Genomic DNA, 22,551 nt, shown 5'->3' on the forward strand with positions numbered 1-22,551 from the left:
CCTACCCTTTGCTTCTTCTAGTCTATGCGTTGAGTACCTTCATTTTCTCTTATCTTTTGTGTTCAGTCCTTGATTTGCTGCCCTTCCAATGAAGTTTATGTATTGTTCTCAGCACTCCATTTAGGGTCATGTTCAAATAGTACCCTTTACTTTCTCCTCATAGTCCTCACTCTAACTTTTCCTTGTTAGAGGAATTTTTTTTTTTTTATCATGTGAATAACATTTCTGCCTTTATAACTTTGTTATATGCACATTTCATTTTAAAACATGCTGATCGGATATAGCTTTAAGCCGTGCCTTTCAATGAAAGTGATCATTATGACCTTAAGAGTAACTGTGAACCCCTTTGACCTACACTATAAATAATTAGATGTATTTAGATTCCCAAACTAGGAGACTGACAGTATCTGAATGAATGAATGAATGAATGAATGCATGCATGAAGCACATATGCAAACATGGGGATGTGTACTTGCACATCCCCAGCTACTTCCCGATATCTGTAGTTTCTTTAAATCTGGGCTTAATTTACTATTCATGACCCCACAGCTGCACATGCCACACAACAGCCAGGCCAGAGCACTCTTCTGCCTTCTGGCAGCATGACATTAAATTCACACTAGTTAAGCCAACTTAAATTGAGCCTCCTTGAACCTTCCTAAATAAAACTAGTGGCCTTAATTACAATCAGGCAATTTAAAGGTTATGGAGCTCTAACTAGTACTGCAGTATATCACTTTAATAATGCACAGGAAAATTTCTCTAAGGGGTGGCATCGTTTGATTAGAAGAATTCAAGTTTCACAGCACATTTCCAGTAAACTGTTTTTAGAAATCTTATTGCATTTATTGCGCCATTACCTTTTTTTTATTCTTCAAGGCCAAGTTTCTAAGGTCACACCAACAGAACAATAAAATGTGAGTCATTTGCAAATAACGTGCAGTATTGAGATTTTTGCATTGCTGCTGGTGATTTTCATAGTATTGCCACAAAGTGAAAAGAGCGGGATAACATCCCTTAGACATCAGAGAGATTTGGGCCCCCTTTAGCCCCTCATGCCCCGTTGAGGATGTGATTTGTGCTTCATGGTGAACACTGATTCTAACACCACTATGTCATCTTTGCAATAGTCATCAATATTATACGTTTCTTAGAAAGATGATGAGCTTTGGAAATGCCCAACTAGTTTCTTGTCTTAGCCTGTGGGCACTTCGAACCCTATGGTTCTTGAGATCCATAACATGTACATGTACAGAAGCTGCTGAACCTCATTCCATTTCTTTTGTTTGATTTGGGTTTTCTTTTTTTTGAGGGGGAGGGTGTTCATTCTGTTTTAATATCATCAGCAGTAGCAAGCTATGCTCTCTAGCAAGGATAAACAGCTTTTCAGTATTTGGAGACTTTATCCTTCACATAACTAGTGGTTTTATGCTACGAAGAGGAAGGAAGGAAGGAAGGAAGGGAGGAAGGCGAGGAAGGCGAGGAAGGCAGGAAGGGCCCTGACCCTTGCCATAAACAGTAATATGAGAACATACCTGATGAGAGCTGTGTCAGGTGCCGGCTGACGTTGCAGGCCGCTGCCATGTGAAATTAATGTTGACTATCTCACCATCTCCGGTCTCAAAGATTTTCCTGGATAGATTTAACTTTAAAGCAGATTACATTTAGTTTATGCTGTATGAACTATCCTCTTTCAATTTGACCAATTTGTGTTTTTTTTTTGTACAGTACTCGAAGGTAAATATACCTGTACTGCCACCAGTGCCAGAAGTCCCAGATGTGAGGGCATTAATAGTAGGTATTTAATATCAAACAAGAGAAATTTTAAACAAAGAGTGAAATAATTGCATACATCTGATTTAACCAATTAGTTCAAAGGATGGGACTTTGTAATATAAGAACACATAACTATTAATAAAAATTGTTTAAAACATGAACTATGGGTCATGGATATACGGTATAGATACTTCTCTATGAGTTGGGACAATTAAAAGACAGTTATCCCTTCTTTTATGTGGTTCTTTGTTGTATTTCAGGTATAAAATACGTAATAATATTTTTCCTCTTGAAATAAGGGATAAGTTTCGACTCATAAGTTTCTTGCCAGAGCAAAGCTGGCAAGTAAGACTGCTACTTTGCTGTTAATGCTTTCTTTTCCAGAGAATTTTAATCTTATTTTAGGAAACAATGAAGGCAAGCAGTACAAGGTAAAATTTGCTAGTCCAAATTTGTCGTATGCACAGGGATTAATGCACCAAAGAATGGAGCAAACTTCTGAAACTCAATTAATAAGTAGTTAATAATATTTTGGTATTAGTCTCACCATTTTGTTCTGATGAAGTTAGACATAGAACTAGCTAAGTATATATTTCCCATAAATTCAATAAATATGTATTGAGTCGCAGCGATGAGCCACATACTGTTCTGGGTACTTGGCGTACATCAATGCACGAAACAAATGCCCTTGCCCTCCTGAAACCTGCCTTTTTGCACAAATTGATAAATAACTCAAACTGAGTGCTTGGCACTTTCTTGGTATTAAGATGTCTGGGCAGCCACCCTCTACTCTCTAACAGGCAAAGCAGGAGCTGAAGTGCATTACTGAATTGGAAACCTGCTTTGTCCAATCATACTGTATGTCTGATTATTATGGGAAGTTGAAGGGGATTTTTTTATCCTGTCTTTGTGTGCTCACAAGCTTTCTGTCAAGGCAGCGAACAGAGCAGAACTAAAGATTAGCAGGTGAAAAACTTTGTAAAAGAGAAAGGGTTAGTTTCACGTATTTAAATGAGCATAAATAAAGGAGAAAATTGTTCTAGTAAACTGGGTCCCTTTCACTGGAAGACAGTGACATAGACTGAAATCAAAGCTTTATAGAATAAGCTATTTTTTTTTAAAGCAATCCTAATTTCCAAACAGACCTAGAGGATGGATTTCAGACTCAGTTGGTCTCAATCCTCACTCCCACACCTATACTCACCATTGCCTTTTCAGGACTAACAATATTTTTACTAAGAAACATGGGTATTACTTTCTCCTTTCTTTAGTTAAGAATGGTTTTTATCTTGGGGGGTAGGGGAGGGGAGGTCAAAAAGTGATTTTATTAGTGCCTTACCAAAAACTGATATTTGATTAAAAAAAATAAAATAAAAAACATTCGAAGCCCCAATTTTTACCTTAAAGCTATTTGCTGGCGCACTGTATGTTTTCCTGAGACTTCAACTATGGGGTCCGTGTTTAGATTAGGAAAGTGCAGAAGAAAAGGAAGACCTGGAGCTGCAGACATACTGGCCAGGTTTGAGAGGTATCTTTGTTCTACGTGCTTCTCCCTAATTCCAAACTTGTGCCAAAACATCGCTTCTGAGTCCCCACACGTGGAAGGAAGCACCTTTGCAGCGGGTTGTTTGTTTTAGTGTTTATTGTTTCAACAGCATTGCAGTGTTTTCTCCTACATGAGAATATTTTAATAACTACTACTCACAACCGATAATAATAGCCAAGGAATTGGATGATATTGCATCTCAGAGCATCTGAAATCCCACTGCCTGACTCTCCCATCCCGACCCACCTGGACCTCCTGCTAGTTTCCAAGCTGCTGATGTTTATGGGGCTCTAGGCAGCCCCTGGGCTCTTTAAAATCTGCTGGGTACAGTGCAGCCTACCCCAGTTGAATCATTTCCTGCTCCAGCCTTGCTGATAATGAGAAGTTCAAGACAGGAAATAACAGTGTCAGTATCAGTGGCTTTGCTTATAAAGTCCAAAACACGTTGTAGCCTTCAGACCACTGGCCCAAAACAGATAGTTAAATGCAGACTTGCACCTTACAGATCTCCTTGAAATTAGAGTCTGGCTGAGACACACAGAATGTATGTCATTTTGCTTTTCTTGAGCTACCTAAGGGTTAGTCACTTGGTGCATGAATGGTCCAAGTCAGGGTACCCGCTGTTTATTTCCTCTTAGTATCCCCACTGCCCTTTCTCTCTTATTGTGAGTCTCGATGCTTGGATCTCATATCCTTCTCTTGTGTGGCATAGAAATCCTGGCAGTGACAGATATTCCCATGTTGCCAGTGAGAAAAATCCAAGAAGGTGCTAGTGTCAGCCCTCAAGCAACATTCATTTTCATGTTGACGTGTTCAAAAGACGAGGGCAGAACTTTTTTAACTAGTGTAAGGAAAAGGCTCCCAATATTCAGTGCTCTCAAATTCTGCCTTACTTTAGGGGCCTAATGACTAATCTACTGGCAGACTTTGAGGCCTAAGGAACAGTCTCCGTTTTCAGATTAGCACCTCAGTGTGTTTATGTTGCAGTTGTGAAATATGTGCGGTACATAATACAACAAATTATAGTGGCCTGAGCTCTATGGACCTAGAAAGATGTGAGGGCTGTGTGCATGGCAAATTACAGTACAGGCTGCCTATTTTTCTCCTTCTGGTTTCCAGGGTGAGCCAACGTAGCCAAGGGGTGAGTTTTGTCATGTATGGCTTTTCTTTGTTACTCCTCAGACCCCAAGCTTATAAATGTGTGCTTGGAAATTAACTCAGGGAAGAGGAGAAGCAAAGGAAAGGGTTGGGGGTTGGGAATTGGTTTAGGGCATAGTTTTCTTGGATTTAAAAATATATATAAGTATATAGTGGTACACGCATTCAAACTGAAAAAATTATATCTGCAGGGCATTTGATGCCTCTGTTTGAATTCTGAGGGCAGAGTTTACTCCCACTCAGATCAGAGCTTTTAAGCATGGCCCCATCCACATAATGCACCAGGAGCGGTTTGTACCTTTGGACTTTAGCCTATAGATTTATGCAGTGGAAGGTGCTGGAGGACCCTTTGGCCAGTCTCGAGGGTAAATGAGCAAAGGAATGCTACTTATAAACCATTACCAATCGGTCCTCAGTAATGGCTGCAGTGTTGATTAGACGATATAAGGGGGTCCCCAGTGATTCTTGGGATAACAGCGGCATGTAAGTCAACCACTGAACATTTGCTTGTGGCTGCTTTAGAGTTTTGTTTTTATTGAAGGAAAGGGAGTAGAAACATGGGACACGTAGTCTGGAGGCTGCTTAAAGGTTTTCTCTTGTTTAAAGCTTATATTGAAATGTCTGTCTTGTGATAGCGTACCAATTGCTATGTTGGAGCTTATAACTTGAGTTGTACTTCAGCATCCAAATGGTAACTCTTATTTTTCTGTTGCAAATTGGCTGATTAACACTTGCGTTGGTCCAGGTTTTGTAAATTGGAGAGATAGAAATTATCATTTCCTTTTGAACCGGCCTTAGACAGATTTTGTTCTTATAGAACAGTTTTGTAAGTGGTTCATATTCACTACTAAGGCAAGGAGGTTTATTGCAATTATGTGTTCAGACTCATTCATTTGAAACATTTAATATTGGAGTAAATATTTCCATTAACGTCAGTCTCTTCTATGTAGACTGAATTCCTGTTTACATTTATGTTCACACTTAAATGAAGATTAACAAATGGAAATAATTATTTTAGCTGAAATTTATATACATGTGAAATTACTTCTCAATTGTACCCAAACGATCTTTGGGCATGCTTTAAAATGGTTGACCAGGACCAGAAGTTTGCTGGCCTCCAACATGTTCTCAGTGGTGAGAGCTTCACTCTTGCCTTTCCTGACGTTGGACCCTAGTTCTGGCCCCATACATGCTACCCTACCCCCATCCCAGTATACAGCAGAGAGGGGTTTTCTGTTTGTTCTGGAAAGATACAGATTTATACTAAAAGCTCCATATTCTCCTCATTAAGTTGACTAATTTGCACTCTGATGTTTCTCCCTTTCCTTGTGCTAATTTCTGCTTCCGCATATATTTGGTTAGAATACTTTTCAGTCTGAAGTTCATTACTGGAGTTTTTCTGTATACTCCATTATATTACTCATTTCCTGTCTAGCTTTTTGGCTATCAGAATTTCAGTGTTGTAATCAATCTTTATTAATAAGGTGTATATAGAAAAGGTAGTGTTTTTTATTCTTTAGTTTCCAAAATTGCCCACAAAGGCAAATCATGCTCATTGTAGAAAATCTGGAGAATATAGATGAGCAAAAAGAGGCAGAAAAATCTAGAAGTTTCATATGTAGATCCCATCAGTAACTCTTAGTAAAAAAAAAAAAAAATAGGGCTGGACTAGCCTATTATAGCCTTAATGGAATAGTGTAATGGTTATTAAATCAATTGACTCAGAATCTCTTTTTAATAAATGAGTAAGCCTGTATTATCCAATTACTGTCAGCTGCTACCTTTCCGGAGAGCAGAAATGGTTCCTTTGATTGAATTTTGAAAGCTTTTGGCACCTTTAGGAAGCAAGAAGAAGAAAAAAAGGCAAGGTGCAAGTTGTGGCTTCGTGGGCAAAATCCTGCGTCTACGACTCAAGTTCACCTGAAGTCAGAGGTGTTGATAAGCACCGCCTCAGGAGCAGCAACTTTAAATTAAAACCACAGTTATTCCTTACTGTTCTTTGCTACTTCATACCAGATAGGAAGAAAGAAAGGAGAGTAGCTCAGTTTTGAAAGGAAACAGGTCTTACTTAACTCAGCCAGATCCTACAATACTAAAATGTTAGGAATTCTTTGAAAATTAAGACACTGCTGTTAGCCACACGATGTAAATACTAGAACGCATGAGAGTTGAATTGAACAGAGACTCTGACTAAAGATAAACTTTTGAAATTCTTATTATAAATAAGTTTGATTAGTTTGCCATTACTGTCTATCCCCACTTTTTCCATTAAATAAAAAAGTAGCATGAATTCTGTTGACTAGTGGGAAAAATGTTTTGGGTCTCCCATCTCTCTCTCTCTCTCTCTCTCTCTTCTCTCGTTCGTTAGGCATTTGACCCTGTGCTAACAGGCAAGGGTGAGCATGACTACAGAAGCTAAAAAAGGCAAGAGAAGTGTGTGGCTTTTGCTTATGTATCATTTGCTGTGTTAACAATTCAGATATTTTCTTTTATCCTACTCAAATAGTTACCAAGTTATTTGTTGGGAAAGACCTCACTATGTTACGTAGAAATAAAAGGCAGGTAGAACTTCCTACATGTTTTCAGTATTTTAAACTGTAAAGAGTTCTGTAAAGGCTACATGTGATCATTATTATCCTTAGTGCTGTCACGTAGTGCCTTCAAAAATAAAGTGTGGAATTCATGAAAACTAAGTCTGCGCTAATAATGCATAAATACTTTATGATTCTGTGTCACCTTTTTGTGAATTCTCTTGACTAAGTCTGGATTATTTCACATTTTGTGATGGAACTTCTCTGTTCTTTGCATAGGAAATAAATAAAATTCAACAAGGACATTTTCATTGTACTCATACATATATCTCTTTTTTTATTTTCCCTTCCATTATTTTTCCAAACAAAACGCTCATAATCAAGACAGATAACATCACATTGAAGGGCATCCTAACTTACATAATTCACTTTATGTTCGTGTAACAGTCAATCATTATCTCCAAGAAAATCCAACAGGCATGTATGTGTTACTTCACAAATATTGCAAGTTTAAGAATTCTGGAGCAAATGTGTATACCTGCTCACACCCTTAGGCCACATCCAGGTTTTTGTGCAAAACACATAATTTAAAGATTTAAAGATGAAATTAGAACTCTTAATTACCTTCTTACTATCAAAATAAAGGCATACAACATTGAAGAAATAGAAAACCTTTACATGTGGCAAGTCTTTCTGGTGATTGACTTACTGGCCCAATTTTCTACAATAAATAGTGTTTCTTATATTTCTTAATATCTAAAATTTGGAAAAATTTTGGTAACTTTAAGATGAAAAAAAAAGAACAGATGAAAAACCCTTGATCTTATATAATCCCTAAAGCTTTTTGTATAACCCCTTGTCATGTCAGTATGCACAATTAAACTCCTTACATAATTATAATCAAGGAATTTACTTTGCCACCCAAATACAGAGTAGGTTTTTATCTCTTGTGAAATGTAGACAGTATTGGGTGGCTTAATTAGTGCTTTGCTTCTCTTTTTACAAATTCCAATCCTCCGCTTCTAAAGACTCATACTTGTGTGAGAAGAAAGATTAGGAATACAAATAGAGTGATTTTACTCCTAGTTAGCTAATAATAATTCACTTTGTAATTGGGCTTTTGTGTTGCCAGTAATATCAACTGGTGAAGGACTTAACACACGCATGTTGTCTTGAATGAAAGGAAATAACTTTGAAGTATAGACTTGTTACCCCCACAGTGTGAATGTCTTTCATTCCCTGGATCTGGAATATCCAACACAGATGTTCTTTAATAGCGTTTTTAATCATTGCAAATAAGAGAAGATAAAAGTATAACTTGATAACAAGCCAGGTTAAATTGCAGCCTCTTACCCTTTACTTTTACTAATAAGTAGTCTCGGGAGTAGCTCGTGTATGCTTTAGCATATCTGGTAAGGCCACGGACCCTGAGCCAGGCTACCTGGGTTTGAATCCAGACTGCCTGGGCTTAAGTTCTGCCTCTACCCGTTATTGCCTGTGACTCAGAGCAAAGTCACTCAAACTCTCTGGGCCTCGTTTTTCTCATCTGTAAAGTGGGAATAATAGTAGTATTCCTCACAGGTTTGTTGTTTAATTAAATGAATTCATACCTGTAAGCACTTAGAACAACAGTATGTGAAACACAGTAAGCACTAAAGAAGTATTAGGTTGTTCCAGTGCTACTGGTTTTCACTTCTTATGATTGAAAATTGAAATGAATTAGGATAATCCATAAGTTTTAAATTTCGTAAACAGTTTTAATGAGTAGAAAAGCAACATAAAAATAATGGTTTCTATCTATAACACAAATGCTTCACTTTATATAGCAATTGTTACGTCAAAATGTTTTTCTACCATCTTGTTCCTAAGACATCAAAGAATAATCTAGGATTGGTCAAAAGTGAGCCTGGAGCTCGTAAAAGTGCCTTTGGAGAAAGACAGGCAGAACATAGATTGGGGGTAAAACTAAAATTATCTAACAAAGTAAAGGGAGCAATGAACTGAGAAGAGACAGGGGACTGGGAGTACCAAGAAGAGTAAAGAGCATTTGTGAGATACTATAAGTAGTAATAATATTTAAAAATTGCTAGAAAATCTTGGAAGTAGAAAAAGAAATTCTTACTAATGGGAATACCCATAAGAACTTTACAGTTAGAAATAGAACCTTCTAGAACCTTCTAGATAAACCAGAGGAGAGGCCTGAGGAAGAAGCTGCCCGTTTTCCTATGGGTCCTTTATTTTAGGACTTTGGAAATACACAGCCCATAAAATTATGATAACTAGAGAAAAGGAGATGCCTCATTATTGATATGCCAATTAGACTTTAAATGCTTAATAGAATGCATTACCCGAAGATAAAGTCTGCCTTCTGATTATCTTTGGATTTTAAATTCCAGACATGTTTTAACTTGATATAAATTTGTTAATAATACGAAATAACCAGACACAATATATACTAGTACATATTTGGTGATGCAAATGGTTTATGTATGCAATTATATTAATAGTTAACTCGCTAGTCCATGAAAGATAGATGGCTGTCAACTTTTCTGTTCATGCGTTTTCCTTAACAGATGAAGGACTGAACCACGAATGCAAACTCTGCAGTCAGACCTTTGACTCCCCTGCTAAACTCCAGTGCCACCTGATAGAGCACAGCTTCGAAGGGATGGGAGGCACCTTCAAGTGTCCCGTCTGCTTTACAGGTAGGAAGATTACTTTAGGAAAACTCTGGAGAGTTTCAGGGCCACATCCATCATGTCTTTCCTACCAAAGCATACTTCCCACTGCTATGGCCTTTTACAGATATGACTTCAGTTCAATTTGGGGAGAAGATGTTTGATTTCTGCTTATTAGCATTATTGATTGCAGCCTACTTAAAGGCTCAAATGGACAGGAAGGTTAACCATCAGGCTGTACAAATGGCATTTCAAGTTCACTCAAAAGTTTGCACTTTTCCATTTGGAAAATGACATCCATGTTTTGTTCACTTTTCTCCTCTTGACAGTAAAAGGTTACCAAGGCAAAGACTGCCTGCACAAAGCTGCTTTTTTAATCACAAGATATTTGACTAAAAGTGCAGCCATGTTGTCAGCACATGTCTGTTATTTAAATACGAAAAATTTTATAACATTCTCCATAAGAAATAAAAAGATACTATTAAAATCCTCCCAAAATTCTTAGATGAGGCATTTGTTTCCTATAGAGTTGGAATTTTTAAAGTAGAATTTGATACAAATTTACACATTTAAAAAGAAACTTTTATTAGATGTTATAGCAGTACATTTTTCAGCAGCAAAAAAAAAAAAAAAAAAAAAAAAGAACAATGTAAATCAGAAACTATAATTCAAGCCCATAAGAGTTGAAATATGATCACACACATTTCTGGTACTTCCCCAACAATGACAAAGTTATTTTGGAAAACCTTTGTGATCATTTTGCATGTGTCTTGGACTCAGTGGTTAAGTCCCTCAAGGCTATGTGTTTCCTTCATGTTTGTCAGAAAAATCAAAACAAAACCAAAATATAGTCTCTCAAAATTGACTTCTTTGTTTCCACAGCACAATTCCAAGCTCTGATTATTGACCTTCACCATGTTCAGCTTGTGGATTTCCAACCTGTAATAAAATTAAAGAAAGAGAGAGGCCATGTTCATTGCACAGTTAGCACAAGAAGTACCTGCGTGTGCTCATGGCTCTGCCTTCAGTATGTGCCTGCAAGGCTGATTCAGTCAGTAATCCCAGCAGCCATTCCTTCTTTTGGAACTATTTTTTTATTCTTCCAAATTTGTATTTAAAAATCTGTAGTGTCCGGTTTTTCCCCATCACGTGTATTTATCTTAAAATAAGAGTCAAGAGTCTGGGTTCTTTATAAAAGCTCATAACAAGTCTTCGTAAGGAGGACTGGGACCTAGATCTCCTCATGATTAAGACCCCTAATAAAATAGTTCTTTCATGTTGTGGCCAGAAACCTCATAAAATGTGTTAAATGTATATGGACGTTAGTTGCAAATCTGTCTAAAGACCTCATTTCTTTTTGTTGATGTAGGTAAGAGACAAAAATGCATTAATCATGAACAGTCTGCATTTTCTGTGCTCACAGACCTGAATTGTTTTAGAGTATCTTGAAGTAATTTTATAAATAACAATTTAAAAAAAAAACAAAACCTTCCAATATAAAGCATGTTAGGTGGGAGAGGAAATCTGAGCAGTTTTTTAAGGTAATGAGAAATGTGATTAAAATGTATGACTCATGCGAACAATATTCTAATATTTTAGGTTGGCTGGCAATTAGAATAATTTTAATGATTAGAGTAGAGTCAAAGTCAAATGCCAACATCTTTAATAAATCCTCTCCCTGCCTATACAGATTAATATTGTAGATGCAAACTTTTTTAGGTCACAGTGCACCAGGCATCCATCAGAAGTCAGTTCTGCCAACCCAAACACTGCCTCTGGCATATACAATTTAATTATTAATAGTATGTCTCCTAGGTAAACTGTTACACAGTCTTAGGGCCTTGTTTTGTAGTCATTAAAATTGAACATGTTTATATTATTGAAACCCTTGCATTCAGTGTGTAGGCTGAGTTGATCTTAAAGTATCCAAAGAGAATTTACCTGGGGTTCTGTTTCACATTTATAGACAATGCCCCAGAGTAGCTGTGGGATATAATTTTTAGCATTAACACATTTAAATAGAGAACTGTTTGCTAGCTATAACTTTGGGCAAATACAATAAACAGGGTTTTGGCATCTATGATTTCTTAACCTGTGGGTTGCTGAGAAATAAGAGTCATTTCTGTTCAGACAGTGCTGTGCATTTGACAATTTTCGGGTTTATTTTTAAAAGATTTATAGGGAGCTGGGCCTCCATAAACCTTTACTTTGGAGCTGTTTGGGTTGAATTAGGTGCTGGGTAGAGTGCATCTTAACAAAAGCCAGAGACCCAGTGAGCAAAGGTGACTCAGCTCTCTCCAGGTGCCTAGCAGTGGTCACACCCAGAAGACGGGCCATTCAATCTGCTAACTCTGGATCTGTTCATGGGGAGTCCTGAACTGAGGGCGTTTTAGAAAGAAAAGAACCCAAAGCTCACCATTCTTTTATCATTTCAGTATTTGTTCAAGCAAACAAGTTGCAGCAGCATATTTTCTCTGCCCATGGACAAGAAGACAAGATCTATGACTGCACACAATGTCCGCAGAAGTTTTTCTTCCAAACAGAGCTGCAGGTAATGTCCCCATGAGGAGGACTGGGATTGAACTCAGTTGCTCTTATAGGAAACAAGGGCATTTTAAATCTGGATTCACAGTATCACTCACCCTGGGCCACCATGATGCTTTGTGTGTACTGGGGCAAAGGGAAAATTAGAGGCTGGATTAACAGACACCAAAGTAATTTTGCCTCTAGCTGCTGTCAATCATAAAAAGAACTAGAACAGACCTATAATTGGACCTTCTGACCCAGCGTGATAGACTTAAGGGTCAGGTTTATTGGACTGTGGGATCATTCACCTCACTTGTCACAGCTTATTCTCCCAAACCCTGTTTTATTCATGTTCTGTTCCCTCTGGGCTCCAGGTTGGATGGATATCCAGGTTATTGTTGTCCTGAGGGGCTTAAAATTGGAAGGGAGGAGGGGAAAGAAAAAAGAAGCTGGAATCTTGTCCAGTGTAAGCTTCTTTCACTTAATCAAATATAATAATTATTACTTAGTAACAGCCTTCTAGTTAAAATGTTAACACCCAAAGATAATTGAGTTTTAGTCTAGAGTGTCCCAATTGTTAGATGTGACCTGGCACATTATCTGAGGTTTCTGAACCTCAGATATGAAGAAATGATAGATAAATTAAATGTAACACGGATGTGTTGTTAAACATGAAATAATAGGTCTGGTTATAAGGTATAAACTATAAAATATGATATAAATGTTTGGTTGGTTTTATTATTCTTAGCAATAGACTGACAGTTTAAAATATGAGTAAGAGACCTGGATTCTATCCCAGAAATGTCACTTATAGTAAAGGGAAAGTAACTCTTGTTTTTTTGTTTGTTTGTTTTTTTCTGCTACTTCATCTGAAAAATGGGCATAATACTTATCCTCATTTTTCTGATGAAATTTTATATATAAGTAACATGTTCTTGTTTAGCCTACTTGGTGTCCCTGGAGGAGAATGGATTTGAACTCAAAATTATTTTATTATGAACAGTATTATTAAAATAAATTTATTCAACCTAAAATGGGGTGGGAGTATAATAGATTTTTTGCGTTGACTCCCTTAAACAACCTGAAGAGCAGCTGCTCTGGTTGAAGCAGGGATTCAGAACCCCACCTACTCCTTAACTCCATGCCCCATACTGTGGATCCTGGGGGAGCATTGGGCCTCCTTGAGCTCTGGAGAAGGCAGATTTATGTTAATTATGTGTCAAAATAAGGAATTTAGAGTTTATCTTCTCAGTTATGGTTCTGTAAGTGAACAACTAGTAAATCGAGGTAAAATGAAAAAAATATATGAAAGAATGGGTGAGCCCATTTAATTGACATCATGTGTCAGTGGACCAAAATTAAAATCACTATCTTATTTTTAATCACGTCTAAATAGAATTCTACTCTGTCACATCTGTTTGTGAATTGAATACAGAAGATAGCCCAAGTTAGACTATTGTTTAATTTATGTCTTACTGAAGTAACTTAAATTTCTGTTTGAAAATATATTCTTATGACTCTGTAGAGGATATGAACAATATACCTAGTAGTACTGCTAATTAGTATGTAAACTGTGAAGCAGAATTAGTAATAGCTTACAATCAAAGTTGTGGACATTCTGTAGAGACTGACTTCTATCAAATGTTCTTGAAAAAAAGTTTGCAATAAAATTCCACTTTTATACTTAGAGAAATCTCCCCTTGCCCAAGGGGGAAACATTCCAAAACCCAGTGGATTTTGGCCTGAAACTGAAGATAGCACTGAACTCTATATACACTATGTTTTTTCTTACATATGAGGTATGATTAAAAAAATACAGGGATCGTTTAGATAAACAAATTATTACAGTAAAAGACACATTACCATTAATCCCCCTCAAAGTACTCATCCTTGCTTTGAACACACTGATCCCATCGTTCTTGCCACTTTACAGTTCTGGAAGTCCTCTTTCCTGAGTGTCTTTAGTTGTGCTGTTGTGGCTGCCTCAATGTCCTGAATCATTTTAACTTAGGGCAAGAGCCAGAAGTCGTGGATAAATAAGGTAGATGAGGACACACCATACATAATGTTTTTATTGGACAGAAATTGCTGTACCAGAAGCGATGTGTGACACAGAGCGTTATCATGATGGAGGATGATTTACAGCACACTTTAAAATACACCTCTCAATCGTAGCCCACACCCAACTGACTGCACCAAGCAAGTTGAAACTTGTCACACACTGTTACTGAAGATCCCTGCCTTTCTGTTGAATGGCACTCATCAGCAGCATTCACCATATATTTTGATCATAATGGAAAGGCTCCCTGTCACAGTCATTGCTTCTGGTATGGCAATTTCTGTAAAATAAACACATTACGGTGTGTCCTCATCCACCTTATTCACTGGAGTTGGTACTATGCAACTTCTGGCTCTTCCCCAAAGTCAAAATGACCATGAAAGGTAAACGTTTTGAATCAATTCAGGACATGGAGGCAGCCATGCCAGCGCAAGTGAAGACACTCACGAAAGAGGACTTCCCGAACTGCTTCAGAGAGTGGCAAGAATGACGGGATAAGTGTGTTTGAAGTGAGGGGGAGTATTTTGAGGGCGATTAATGGCAATGTTTATTTTACTGTTATAAATATTTTTATGTAAAGATTCACTGTATTGTTGGATCACACCTCGTATACATACTTATGACAAAGTTTAATTTATAAATTAGGCATAGTAAGAGATTAACAACAATAATGATAAAATAAGACAGTTATAACAATATACTGTAATAACAATTATGTGGTCTCTCTCTCATAAGCAAGAAGACTAAGTGACTAAAGGGCAGGGAGCAACACAGCTTGGATATACTGGGCAAAGGGACGTTTCACGTCCTGAGCAGGGCAAAGTGGGATGGCTAGATATTTGATCATGCTACTCACAATGGCACAAAATTTAAAATATGAATCGTATATTTCTGGAATTTTTCATTTAATATTTTCAGACTGCAGTTGAGCGTGAAAATATATTCTTAAGACTCTGTAGAGGATATGAACAATACACCTAGTAGTACTGCTAATTAGTATGTAAACTGTGGAAAGCAAAACCATGGGTAAGGGGGGACTACTATGTTAGTAGATTCTAATGCAACTAACCTGATGGTAAAACTTCAATGTCTTTCATTAAAAGAACCCAACACCAAGACAGTGGTGGCTTGTGGTCCATTGTAGGGCCACAAAACTAAGCAATTAAATACATCCTTCAAGACTCCAGGTTTCTTTTATGGTGTATTTTAGGGTTTCATGGTACATAAAGTATTCACTCTTTTCTACAATTAATATAGACCAGTGGTTCTCAAACTCTTTGATCTCAGGATGCCTTTACACTTAAAAATGATTGAGGAACAAAAGGCTTTTAGTTATGTGGGTCATTATCTATTGATACTTTCCATATTAGAAATCAAAATTGAGTAGTGTTTTAAACCCAAGAATACACAAGCATGTAATTCTACTGTCAGAGAGATGATATCACATGCCAAGTTGCATCTAGAAAACTCTACTGTACACTGATGAAATAATGAGAGTATAAAAGGCAAATAACATCTTAATGTTATTATGAAAATAGTATTAACCAAACAGACCCCCTGAAAGGACCTAGTTGACCCCCAGAACCCCAAAAGTCACACTTTCAGAACCCTTGGTCTAGAAGATACGGTACAAAACACAAGACTCTAAGATCTTAAGAAGTCAAACATCTCTCAAAACATTTCTGACTTATTCATTCAGATTGTGACCTGGGCCAAAATAAGTCTTATTTAATAATCTAAAGCTGTGAGCATTATTTTTTCAATCTCACAACTCAAAATCATAAATATTTAGTCTTGATATGAATACTTAGGCTTGATCTGTGCCTCTTTCCTTAGGTAAGAGCCGGATTTATAGTTAGCGTGTGATAATTATTGCAAAGCTAATATCCACATTCATTGGAATATCTGTGTATGTCTGTTTTCTAAAATCCCCAATAATAGCAGTAGATTTTAATTTCAATGCATTAAGAAAAAATGGATTAAAATTAACTTTGCTTTTTCTAGTTTTGAATGTGTTTGGGTTTTTATGCTTTAACCTTAGGGGTTCACAGTCCTGTGCATTTGCTTTCATTACTCAAATTATTTTTTACACCTGTGTTTTTTCAGGAACGGTCATAAAAGTAGATGCCCAAGAACTGAAACCCTATGGAAATTTGAAAGCATATAGTGTGTTCAGTTCTTATATCAGAGTGAGACTAATAGAATAAGTTTAGGAACTATGTTGTATCTTTTCATGATGCATAAATTATTTCATGACCAAAATAAGTAATTTACATTTCTTTCAATATTTATACCCAGTTAAAAACACAAAAGCATCTTTTTGTGGAGAGAAATGCTTTATTAGTTATAAAATTATAACACACACACACACACACACGTACACATGTTATTTTCATGAACATTGCCGACAAGGCCATTCAGAATTCAGATAATTCTTCATTATACACTGTCCATCTTCAGAAAAATCAAGGACTCAGACATAATCCTTTGGACATCACAGACTATAATTCCTTTTAGAATTAAGCGCAAAGAAACCTCTATTTCTATGGAACACTCAATCTAGGACACACCTATTCTTCACATGACCCCTAAACCTTTCTGACCTAAAGTTCTATATGCCAGTCCACAGATAAATAGTGTATAATTTTTGGCAGGATATAATCTTTTCCTTTTAGTAGAGTTTTCTCCCATTTTTGCAAGAAATTCTAAATACTTCAAAGGCCACCTAGCATGCTGGTAAGGAAGATGTGCTTTGGAATAAGAGTGCATTATTTGAACTAAATGAACATTTTGTTATTTTAAAAGCGAATGAATATGTTGAATGTTTCACATGTTTTCCTAATAGACCTCATAACTTTTTCTGCAGAACTTAAGGAAGCTGCTTTGAGAGAGGGATGGTGTGGTCCAAGAATAATATCCTACAATGCATATTTGTATCCAGAGTGGTTTATACAGGTGTGAGCAAGTGGTGTGTTTGTAAAAATGCTGTTGAATAGGCCACTTTCTTCCAATACAGTAATTACTGTTTAATTGGTGCCTCTAGAAAAGCTACAATTCAACAGCAGTGATCAAATCATCCTCTTCCAACATGTCCCCATAGAAAGTTCCATCAAGCTTCACGTTATGAATTTAATGGATATAGAGGGAATTCCAGCAGTAGGAAGAGAGGGAATTGGCCTAGTCAGGGGTGTCCAAACTTTTTTCAACGTTTTTTACCAAGGGCCATATGTGGTAAAATACACAAACAGCCGGGCCACTCACTCGTACGTATTGCCTCACCTGGTTTATTTAAGTACACTAAATATATTTTTGGAATTTGCTGCGGGCCAATAAAAAATGGATTGCGGGCCACAGTTGGCGGGCGGGCCGCAGTTTGGACACCCCTGGCCTAGATGAACGTTAGGCTCTGATTCTGCTATTTCAGTTCCTTTTATATATCAAAAGTTATTTTGACACTCAGCCCTTCTTTTCATTAACTCAGGAATACAGTTTCCACATTCAAAATAAAGTAGTGATTTAACATTCTGAGGGATATACCAAGACAGTCAGATATCACTAAAGTTTAAATATGTAATTGGCTCTACAGCTGTTTGCTTTTCTTCTGAAATCACTTTTTCACCAAATCACCTGATTTTGATGCATATTTTTCGCATCACAGCTTAACTGATGCTTAAGTTTTATGGTCATATTTCTGAAAGAAAAATGAATGACTGCATATCGGGTGGGAAGTAGGAGACAACAATACAGCATTGAAACATAGCTGCTGAGTCACTCACCAGGTCACTCACTAACTTAATATGTGCTGAGCCATTTAAGAATCCTGTTAGTAATCAAATCACAAGTGCTATCTCTACTATATACTACTATCATCCCAGTGCCATTATTAGATAAGAAAATATACTGTCATCCCAGTGCCATTATTAGATAAGAAAATATATTTATTAATAAAAAATATAAAAATAGAATTTCATCATTTTAAGTTTACCATGATCCCAAGCACTCTACGACATATCAGAAATAATTATAAGCATATCATATTTATAGTCTACTAGAAAAGATAAATACATATATAATTAACTATTATATGAGGTATATGCAAAAAATTGTTATAAGTATTCTGAGAGAAGATGTTTATTCTCCAGCTAGGAGAACCAAGAAAGCCATCATCTGGTCGGCATTCAAGCTAGTTTTGAAGGACGGATATGATTCAGATATCTGTGAAGGTGGGAGAGTTAGCCACTCATAAAATCTCAAATGGTTAATGGTTTTAAAATAATGCAGGTGACCCTTGAACAATGTGTTAGGGGCGCCAACCCCCCACACAGTCGAAAATCTGTGTCTAACTTCTAACTCCCTCTAAACTTAACTAAGCCTACTGTTGACTGGAAGCCTTACCCATAACAGAAGCAGTTGATTAACACATATTTTGTGTTACATGTATTATATATTGTATTCTTATAATAAAGCTAGAGAAAAAAAACGCTGTTAAGAAAATCATAAGGAAGAGAACACACATTCACAGTGTTGACTGAAAAGAATTCACACATAATGGACCCAGGTAGTTCAAACCTGTATTATTCAAGAGTCGACTGTAATTTTTTAATGTTTTATTTTTTTTTAATTTGTTTTCTTTTGCTTTGATATCCCTATAGGCAACTTAATACAAGGGAAAGACCATGAATTGTGGAAAAGAATCACCAGAGTTTAATTTTGGTCACTGCCACTTATAAACTGTTGACTGTGAGGTTCAGTGTTGTCATCTGTAAAACAGGCATGTAGGGGATGACAGCATCACACCCAGCTCCCAGGTCCTGGTGGCAGTGCCATGGAGTAGATGAGACTCAGCACTCAGCACAGAGTGCGCAACAGAATGGCACCAAGTGAACCCTGGTTCCTTGGCCCTCCCGCTGCTCCCTAATGCTGAGCCAAGTAAGCAAAATCAAGATTCGTCATTCCTTGGAAATAAAATCTGTATCTCAGACATGTCAGAATATTCCTTGGTTCTCTGTTCTAGTTCACTGGAATCAATTTCCAGTTAATCATACCTTGACATGGTTTCATGTTAATTGGTTTCTAGATAAAAATTCGTTTTTTTAAACATTTACCTTTTTTCAAGGGATTAAAGAGTCTTGGGTTTCTTTGTTCTTTCTTTTTTAGCATATGACTATAAAACGAAACATTTATGTTTGCTTTCACAATGCATTTCAAAAGAACCTGACCCTCCCCCTCACCGTCCGATATTAAGGACCTGTGGCCAAAAGAAAAAAGTTTTACCTTGCCCCTCTATGAAAAACAAGCTAGGATCTGGATGTAGTGTGGGGAAAGTTTTGCTTTGGTTTATTTTCATATTTTTCTCCTAGTTAGGCTGTAATCTTCTTTTGCAAACAAGAGGAATGGAAAAGTGTGTGTTACAACCATAGCACTTCTGAAAGAAGTGCCTTTCAAGCAATTTGCTCCTCATACTCATCTTCCCACAATTTTTCTCTGTTTTCCAATTGTTTTGTTTTTAGTTCTAACAGAGCTTGGAATTTCTTCCATTATCCCCACTCCAATTCTAAGCCTCAGAATCCAGTGCTGCCTTGCCTCTTGTCCTGTGTCTTCCTTTGGGACCCAGATTGGGAAGATGTGCCCATTACTCTGTCTGGGCCTGGTAGAGCTGGGTTCCGTATTGGTCATTTGGGAAGGCAGTGTGGGGGTGTATTTCCTGCTTCTTCCTGGGTGGTCTGTGCCTCATACCTTAGGTCTCCATTTCCTTAGCTATTGGACCTCTGTGCATCTCTTGCTCTTGGGTCTGAAATCGCAGACCCTAAACACGTCACATAGACTCAGAGCATGAGCATAAATCGTGTCCAGTGAGCATGTGGTTCTGGAACTAGTCCATTTCTACACCACCTCACTTCTCGGCTTTGTTGGCCTGAGGGGCTTTTGAAGTAAATTGGTGCTACAGCAACTTCCACTTAATTTGCTCAGTGGTTAAATTGATCTATCTCTTTTATTTGATCGGATCTCCAGGAACCGAATCATTTGCATTGATTTATTGATTGGTGCTATGTTTTCACCATTAGTTTTGATCACTTTCAGCTGTTAATATTGGATAATTCAATCAGGATTGATTGGCCTTACCATTGAAGGCAGAAAGTTAATCATATAGGACAAAGAAATAGCACTCGGCTAACCTCAGTTTGTTATTCTCTCTCTCTCTCTCTCTCTCTCTCTCTCTCTCTCTCTCTCTCTCTCTCTCTCTCTCTCTCTCTCTTCCTATCATCTATGCAGTAGCACAGAACGTGGGCTTTTCTGAGCAAAGAAGAGAGTTTAAAATTTGATAGAATTCATATTGCAGCTAAAGGTGAGGTAGCTTTATTTTACTTTTTAATAAAACTGCATCTAGAAATTAAGCAAGTACCTAGAAAGATAGATAAGCCTGATTGTCACAATGAACTCATCGGACTAAATGAGTAAATGTATTTTCAATTACCCATTTTGTACCAATAAATGTCTAATCTGTGTGTGCATGTTTGGAGGCACAACCTGGGCTCACCTTTCCCTAAATTTGGCCCTCACTGCTTCACCATGTGTCCTGATAGTCAAATTTTCAAGAATTGAGTGGTTAATATGCCTGAAGTAGGTGCAACAGAGGTAATTGCAATAAGCTGAAACCACTTTATTTACATTTGAATTGTTTCTGCAGCACCCCAGCTCAGTTTTTAAAAATTCTCCATCCATTAATTTCGTGATGTTCCTATCGATGGCTGGTTTTTGCTATTAAAAGAGGGAGAACCACCTCCTCATTCTAGGACTCATTCCCTCCTCCAACAGCCCTGTTGTTAGCGATCTGCCATTACATTATTTTTTTGTTCTGGCCCAGAGTTGACGACAGATGGCCATCTCCGAACTGCCATCAGTGCGACTTTATGGAGCATCCAGCTAGGGTGTACTGAAGAGCACTGTGGCCAGTTCTGCAGCCCCCTCCCTCCCAGCCCCCTGGAAATGTTCATCACCTCTGCCACATTCTGCTTTGGCTGGGCTTTGCTGGCCCTGCCATCTTCTGTGTCGCCAAGACAGCCTGCTGCCACACAGCACCAGATCTGCAACCATTAGGAAAGAGAAACTCCGGGCATGATTGTCCTGTAAAGACAGTGCTTGGTCTCAGCACCTTTGTAGTCAGATCTTTTGCAGAGAACTGGAAATCCACATTTCTAGAACATTCTGCAGTCCAGAGAGGCACGTTGCATTACCACATGTGCTCCTAGTTTAGATGTTTGCTCCACACCTGGATCAGTTTCCTCACGTTAGCAGAGAAAAAAATGCCAAGGATAGACCTTTGTGTTTACAGACTTTTATCCGATTGTGGGAAAACACCACTTCCATATCCAACTGTTGTGACAATTAGAGTAAGAGAGAAACCGTAGTAATCATGGACTTCAACTATAAATCCCCTGAAATGAGCAAGCAATTCATCCCAGCATCTTCTGGTCCGTGGATGTAGCCGTCCTTTGGACAGCCATGTGAAATGAGCTGTTGCTGTGCATTTGGAGCAAGATTGATAGGCTGCCCTGGATTGAGTTTGCTAGGCAAGGCAGTCTCGGAGCCAAGCGTGTGTTTTAAGAGGAAGTCACATTTGTATCCTTTATTGTTATATTTGCAGTGCATCTACAGCTCTAACAGGCTCTGCCCTGCAGCTATGGAGGAGTAAGTTCCCCATGTTGGAGAGAGAGCAGTGTTCTGTAAAAGCCTGAGCTGTGGCTGGTGAGATGAATAGTGCTTAAAAGCAGGGCTCGCGGTGCTGTCATTTAGAACAGCAACTCGGAGGCTTAAACGGGAGTGAAAGGCAGGGTAAATGAGTCCTTTAAACGTGGTGAAATTTTAAACTGCCTAAAATAACAGGCCTCCTTCATTGATAACTTCATTGAATGAGTGAGTGGGGGAACAAAGTGGGCAGGAACTGCTTTCCCATAAGAGGAGAAAGTTTGCAAAAGGGAGGCATTTTCCTTGTACCCAGTGGGCCTGGGAGGTGGGCCTCTTTCTTTGGGGGCGGGGGGAGGGACCTCCTGCTTTGATGCAGCTCCTCTGCTGGCAGAAAACCATCTTCCACTGGAAACCCGAATTGCCTGTAAAAGGTTTCCTTTTTTACATTGCCAAAACTTAATTTTATAATTATCTGACTTACACCACTGGGCACATCTGCTAAGTTTGTGTGCCTTCTAGACACATAAAAGGCTACTGTGATACCATTAAATATCAGCAGTGTGCTTTGCCCTGCTTTGAGTTTATAAGGGT

At 37.8% G+C, this 22,551-nt stretch overlaps 1 protein-coding gene across 10 annotated transcripts in view; it reads left to right on the forward strand.

Annotated features, from left to right (window-relative positions):
- ZNF521 (zinc finger protein 521) overlaps nt 1-22,551 on the forward strand; it is a 284,989-nt gene that overhangs the window by 245,397 nt on the left and 17,041 nt on the right. For 5 of the 10 annotated variants that reach the window (XM_081078852.1, XM_081078853.1, XM_081078845.1 and 2 more), the window contains 3 exons: nt 1,729-1,794; nt 9,585-9,716; nt 12,125-12,240. In XM_081078852.1, coding sequence (XP_080934978.1) covers nt 1,729-1,794; nt 9,585-9,716; nt 12,125-12,240 — 314 coding nt within the window. The remainder of the gene's footprint in view (nt 1-1,728; nt 1,795-9,584; nt 9,717-12,124; nt 12,241-22,551) is intronic. The other 5 variants (XM_081078854.1, XM_081078846.1, XM_081078848.1 and 2 more) reach the window with 1 other exon arrangement.

Source organism: Rhinolophus hipposideros (genome assembly GCF_964194185.1).
Source record: "Rhinolophus hipposideros genome assembly, chromosome: 17".
In the NCBI taxonomy this organism is placed as follows: domain Eukaryota; kingdom Metazoa; phylum Chordata; class Mammalia; order Chiroptera; family Rhinolophidae; genus Rhinolophus; species Rhinolophus hipposideros.